This window comes from Myxine glutinosa, chromosome 6 (genome assembly GCF_964187855.1).
Source record: "Myxine glutinosa chromosome 6, kmMyxGlut1.1, whole genome shotgun sequence".
In the NCBI taxonomy this organism is placed as follows: domain Eukaryota; kingdom Metazoa; phylum Chordata; class Myxini; order Myxiniformes; family Myxinidae; genus Myxine; species Myxine glutinosa.
Window position 1 is genome coordinate 96,220,134 of NC_136266.1, and position 6,905 is coordinate 96,227,038.

General features: G+C 44.3%; 1 protein-coding gene across 5 annotated transcripts in view; it reads left to right on the forward strand.

The window, feature by feature from the left end:
* Positions 1–6,504, forward strand: part of LOC137430060 (SH2B adapter protein 3) — a 98,557-nt gene extending 92,053 nt beyond the window's left edge. For 4 of the 5 annotated variants that reach the window (XM_068120572.2, XM_078780166.1, XM_078780167.1 and 1 more), the window contains 3 exons: positions 4,698–4,885; positions 5,135–5,312; positions 5,791–6,378. In XM_068120572.2, coding sequence (XP_067976673.2) covers positions 4,698–4,885; positions 5,135–5,312; positions 5,791–6,242 — 818 coding nt within the window. In that variant the 3' untranslated portion in view covers positions 6,243–6,378. Of the gene's footprint in view, positions 1–4,697; positions 4,886–5,134; positions 5,313–5,790 lie in introns of all 5 variants that reach the window. The other variant, XM_068120571.2, reaches the window with a different exon arrangement.
* Positions 6,505–6,905: the final 401 nt, after the last annotated feature.

Below are 6,905 nucleotides of genomic sequence, written 5' to 3' on the forward strand. Positions count from 1 at the left end.
ATGACCCTGTTTAACATATCTCCAAGAGATCGAGTCTGGGTTTGGCATCTGATCCTCCCTTTATCTTTTTCAAATGAAGCAGAATCCAGCTCCATGCTAAAATCAAATATCTCGTGCTCATGGAGCAGATACTACTGTGGCAAATAGAGTGATCCTCACATGGACTCGAACTCACCATTTTCAGGATATCTGCTGGTTGTGAGCAAGTATTGGAAGTGCAATTTGAAGATTTGTTTTGGGTTCAAAGTTCATTTTTGTTCATCCACATTTGAACCAATTTGGTGTGGGAACGAAGCATGTGCAAAATGGGAAAGCTTAAAAAGGCTCATACCTCTTGACTTTGTAGGCTACAGATAGGTAGCGGGCCACAACAATGTGTGAGCAGGCGTGTGTTTTGTGTCGTTTTGAAACGTTTCACAGGATTGTTCAGAAAGTGGTGAATTTTGTTTATTTTGATAATTTAAATTACATTATGTATTACTTATATCATGATTATTTTGTTATGGCTGTAAATATTTAATTATTGAGCTATGCAGGTTAACTTTTAGTGTTCCAGCAGGTGGTATTTTATTTTGTACATTAATTAATAATTTATTTCGTACTTTTTCACTCACCCTGTGCCTGGCGACGTGCTGAGAAATGAGTGTTTGCCTGTCATGAACTATGGCCGGTTGGCTGTTGGGCTGGTTAGAATGGGAAGTGAGGGTGAAACATTGGGAAAGGGAACTTGAAAATTCCCTTTCGATGTTTCACTGCCATTCCATGCACGGGAAGCATACTTGGTTTGTTTTGTAACCGACGCAATTTGTTTATTTTTCCTGATTATCAAAGATGTGGATTAAGTCTCAATGTCATCCACTCACACAACAACAAACAACAACATGCATTTTAAGGCCATTTTCCCTGCTAGAGCGGGGGTTAGCCTTGCGGGCCCCATGACAATCTTCTCCATTTTGCCCTATTTTCTGCATCTCCCCTTGTTTAACCCCCTGGTCCGCATTTCTTCTTCCACCACCTTTAGCCAAGTCTTTCTCGGTCTTCCCCATCCTCTACTTCCTTCTACATTCATTTCCATCACTCTTCTCAACCAGTCACTTTCATCCTTCCTCAACACATGACCAAACCATCTCAACCTGTTCCTCTTCACAGCATCCATCACAGGCTCTATTCCCATCATCTTTTCCAATTCATCATTTGTCTTCCTCTCTCTCAACGATACTCCACACATCCACCGAACCATTCGCATTTCCACCCTTTCCAGCCTTCGTTGCTGCTCTACGTTCATTACCCATGTCTCGCTCCCATAAATCATAACACTTCTCACACATGCAGCATACACCTTTCCCTTCAGCTTCAACGACACTCCCCTCCTCGTCAGCACGCCACTCAGTTCCCGAAACTTCTTCCATGCACATCTCACTCGAGCAACCGTCGCCAAGTCTGATCCACCTTCTCCATTCAGCATGTCTCCGAGGTAGCAAAATGTTTTCACACCTTCCAGCTTCACGCCGTCTCCAAGATCCAACTCAACATTTCCTCCATCTGCAGCACCCTCTGTGCACACCTTACACTTGAATGTAGCTGCCACACTGGTTAATGACACTCTCAGACCACTACATTTTTGATGAACCCACTCAGCGCACATTGTACATTGAATGGAGTTCACTCCTACACCCTTCCTGCACATAGCACGAGACCACTTCCCAGTTCCTTCCACCTCACCACATGCTTTACCACTTGCTATCACCTTCGTTTTTCCGATATTCACCTTCAGACCTTTTGCCTGCATACATTCCTTCCATTTGTTCATCTTCTCCTTCAGTCCATCCATACTCTCCCCAATCAACACCAGATCATCTGCATAGAACAACTCCCACGGTAAACCCTCCTTTACGTTCTGAGCCAGCACCTCCATCACAGCTACAAATAATAGTGGACTTAGTACCGACCCCGAAAGGATGAAGTTGGAAAGAGGATTGACGAGAAGAGGAAGAAGTTCAAGGAGTGGCAGAAGGCGAAGGGTACGGGAGCAGAAACAGCAGAGCATGAAAGTTATAAGGCAGCCAGGAAGGCTGCAAAGAAAGAGGTAGCAAAGGCACAGGAGGCATGTAGGAAAATGTTCGCAGAACGCTTGGATTCGGAAGAGGGTCAGAAAGCAGTATTCAGGATTGCAAAGCAGATAGCGAAAGAGAGGTGTGATGTGATGGGGGTGGGTTGCTTGAGGGATGAAGTGGGACAAATTGTTGTCGACCCAGATGGAATTAAAGGAAGATGGAAAAGATATATGGAAATGCTGTTGAATATTTAAAAAAAAATAACCACCTTTAGAGGCCATTTTTCCCCGCAAAGCGGGGGTTGGCCTTTTTCGGGAACCGTGGTTGTTGTTGTTTTTTTGGTCCCCTTTTTGAAGCAATGTTTTACGGCCGGATGCCCTTCCTGCCGCCAACCCTATCGACGAAGCGATAAAAGCAATGAAGAGTGGAAAAGTGGGAGGGCCGACGGGAGTTGTGGGAGATATGTTGAAGGTAGCAGGAAGTTGGGGTGTGAAGAGAATGGCAGAGATCTGTAATCTGGTGGTGAAAGAAGGTCGCATTCCAGTGGATTGGGAACTGAGTACCCTCGTCCCTCTATACAAGGGGAAAGGTGACCCTCTGGAGTGTGGCTCGTACCGAGCGATAAAGTTATTGGAGCATGGAATGAAGGTATTGGAAAGGGTGTTGGAGAGGAGGATAAGGAAGAAAGTGAAGATCGACGAAATGCAGTTTGGATTTATGCCAGGAAGAGGAACGACAGACGCGCTTTTCATTGTGAGGCAGTTGCAGGAGAAGTACATGGAGAAGAGGAAGAAGTTGTTTCTTGGGTTTGTTCATCTGTAGAAAGCATTCGATAGGGTTCCACGCAAAGTATTGACATGGGCATTGAGGAAGTTAGGAGTGGAGGAATGGTTGATCACTCGTGATGGCAATGTACAAAAGAGCGCGCACAGCTGTAAAGACGAAGGATGGGAACAGTGGTGAGTTTGAGGTGAAGGTGGGAGTGCATCAGGGGTCGATACTAAGTCCACTACTATTTGTAGCTGTGATGGAGGTGCTGGCTCAGAACGTAAAGGAGGGTTTACCGTGGGAGTTGTTCTATGCAGATGATCTGGTGTTGATTGGAGAGAGTATGGATGGACCAGTGTGGCAGCTACATTCAAATGTAAGGTGTGCACAGAGGGAGCTGCAGATGGAGGAAATGTTGAGTTGGATCTTGGAGACGGCGTGAAGCTGGAAGGTGTGAAAACATTTTGCTACCTCGGAGACATGCTGAATGGAGAAGGTGGATCAGACTCGGAAACGGTTGCTAGAGTGAGATGTGCATGGAAGAAGTTTCGGGAACTGAGTGGCGTGCTGATGATGAGAGGAGTGTCGTTGAAGCTGAAGGGAAAGGTGTATGCTGCATGTGTGAGAAGTGTTATGATTTATGGGAGTGAGACATGGGTAATGAACGTAGAGCAGCAACGTAGGTTGGAAAGGGTGGAAATGCGAATGGTTCGACGGATGTGTGGAGTATCGTTGAGAGAGAGTAAGACAAATGATGAATTGCGAAAGATGATGGGAATAGAGCCTGTGATTGATGCTGTGAAGAGGAACAGGTTGAGATGGTTTGGTCATGTGTTGAGGAAGGATGAAAGTGGCTGGTTGAGAAGAGTGATGGAAATGAATGTAGAAGGAAGTAGAGGATGGGGAAGACTGAGAAAGACTTGGCTAAAGATGGTGGAAGAAGAAATGCGGGCAAGGTGGTTAACAAGGAGAGATGCAGAAAATAGGGCAAAATGGAGAAGATTGTCATGGGGACCGCAAGGCTAACCCCCGCTCTAGTCGGGAAAATGGCCTTTAAAATGCATGTTGTTGTGTTGTTGTTGTTAGTACCGACCCCTGATGCACTCCCACCTTCACCTCAAACTCACCACTGTTCCCATCCTTCGTCTGTACAGCTTTGCGCGCTCTCTCGTACATTGCCATCACTACTCTGATCAACCATTCCTCCACTCCTAACTTCCTCAATGCCCACGTCACTACTTCGTGACGGAGGTATTCAGAAGTTCACTCACAACAACGTTATTCGATTTAATTGTTTGCAAACTATTGACTGCATTCTTTGAAGAGGAAGATTCCACAGACATTTTGTCATGTTACACTTGTTAACAAATCAGGAAGCACCTCAGTTACACCACTTTGTGGCAGACATTTGTATGGTACTTGTGTTCATATGTGACAGACCTTCACCTCACAGTGTATTTCTTTTTAATCTTTTGTACCTTTGAAAATTGGGTCGATCAGTGGATTTTATTATTTCAATTCCAACGTTGTGCTAATAATAGCTGCCTTCAGGTCAGTTTGCACATACCCACAACGCTCCTTTGGCCTTCCCTCCGTTATTAAAGCTTTGATGTCCATCAAGCTTGCATGCAAAATTGTCATTTTTATTCACCCATTCCTCCCCCACTCAGTCACCACATGCCCACCTGTAGATTGTAGTGACATAATTGGGGTTATCATCTGGAACTCATGCTGGTCAAAGATTTTAATGTATCTTTCTCTTTCACAAATGGTGCACCTTTCTGCTAGCTGTGACATTTGAACTGATTCTCAAATTCAAATTCTCAAAATTTATAACCATCATGCTCCTCTGTACATTCCCAATCATGTGCGTAGAATTTCTGCAGGACGGACCTCATCCACTCACAACTTTCCCCTGGTTCCACGGAACACTGTCTCGACTACGTGCGGCTCAGCTGGTACTGGCCAGGGGGCCAAGCGGTCACGGAGTTTTCTTGGTACGACAGAGTGAGACACGTCGTGGGGAGTACGTCCTGACTTTCAACTTCCAAGGACGTGCCAAGGTGAGGTGTCTGTGCTAAGTTTAATTGAGATTGTCATTTTCTATGCACTCAAAAGCTTTGGTTGTATTTCTTTATTTATTTTAAACAATTATTGAACTCGCGTTCATTATTGACCCGTTTGATAAACGACGGACTCTCGCATTATAGCCTTGTACGAGTCGGGAAATTGACCACAATTGACCTCGGTTGAGGGGAGGGGAGAGGTCAGCGTTGATTCTGAATGAAGCGGTTGTGTTGTCTCATCCACAGCACCTGCGCCTTTCCTTAGCAGAAGAGGGCCAGTGTAGGGTCCAGCACCTGTGGTTTCAAACCATATTGGAAATGCTGGAGCACTTCCGGCTTCACCCCATCCCACTCGAATCTGGAGGCACCGCAGACGTCACCCTCACCAACTACGTACTTGCTCCCCTGTTGCCCGGATCCCATGGTAATTTGCACCTTTGGCTCATGTTCGTTGCCGATTCTCCATCTGACTAATTTTGCATCGTTACTTGAAATGGTGATGACAAAGTATCCTAGTGGTCTTGTGATATTCCTTTGAACTCCTGTGTTCCTGTGAAACATACATACATACATACATCTTGTGATATTCCTGGTTTAGCTGTCATTATTAGTGGAATGTAAACTGATTGTAAATTTATATATATATTCATATATTTATTTTAAATAAACAAATATATGAAACACTTCTGCACCACCACTTGGCAAATAACCTTTTGGCTTGGGGATAACTGTGAAGCTTTTGGAAATTAAAATACATCCTGAAAACGTTAGCCGCTCATATCCTGGAGTAGTTGTTAAGAGATTTGGATGTAGTCATCAAACATTTCATTTGGCTTCCGATAGTAAATGAGAAAAATGCTGTTTTTTCACTGTGTTGCTGTTTCTTTCTTTGCCCTTGTTAGGAGCTGATGCCAACCCAGAAAGTTTGTCCACGCCCTCTCAGCTCCCGGCCCCAGAAGATGGGCTTGACCTATCCCATTACAGCCTCGGGAGCTCACCGGGAGAGACCACGGCCGATGGATGTCCACTTTCTCAAAATCTGACACAACCTGCCTCGCAGGTGCAAGTGCAGTCTGACTTACAGTCTGAGCCTGACCCTGAGCCCGACGTGCTACCTGTCGGTTTAACGGTACCGAGTGTGCCATTGCAACAGGATACGATTGCCAGAAGCATAGGGTCGACTCGTTCCGTTTCAGAGCAACCACCGGGCCAAAGCCGGCAGGACAGAGATAGCCCATTGGCCAGCACAAGCTCGGTCGGTGAAGATTATCATGAGGCGGAAATGGACAGAGAAAGGGAAGGTGGAACATCTGGGCGACTGCGTGCTGTCGATAATCAGTACTCGTTCATGTAACCGGGCTAAATGCACTCTCGCTCGAACCCACAATGCTAACGTTTTCTTTAATTGCATTGCTTCCTGGTGTTAGCTAAACCGCAAACATTTCACCATTTACACTCACCTCCCTCCCACACCCCACCAGCACACCAACCAGCAGGTACCACGTGCTCACAGGCTGTATATAATTGTATTAACATATTTTAGTGCAAAGACTATGGAAGAAACATACATACAAACAAAAATACGTACATACATACATACACACATACACACATACAAACATAAATATAAACATGCATACATACGTACATACATACATACATACATACATACATACATACATACATACATACATACATACATACATACATACATACTCACGTGAAAAAGTAAGTACACCCCATGTAAAGTTTTGACTTTTTCAACATATTTCAACATACAGCTATTTGATCTTCATTTCAACAATATTGATAGATAAAGGTGATATAATATAACAAATATCATGAAACATTTACATTTTGTAGTCCATTGTATAATTTAAATAAACATAAATGCAAATTTCACATGTGGAAAAAGTAAGTACACCCCTACATTTATCACTACTTCAAATACCTAAAATTAGAATCAGGTGCACCAGCTCAGGTGCAAATGATTAGAACATCGTTAGAGAGGATCTTG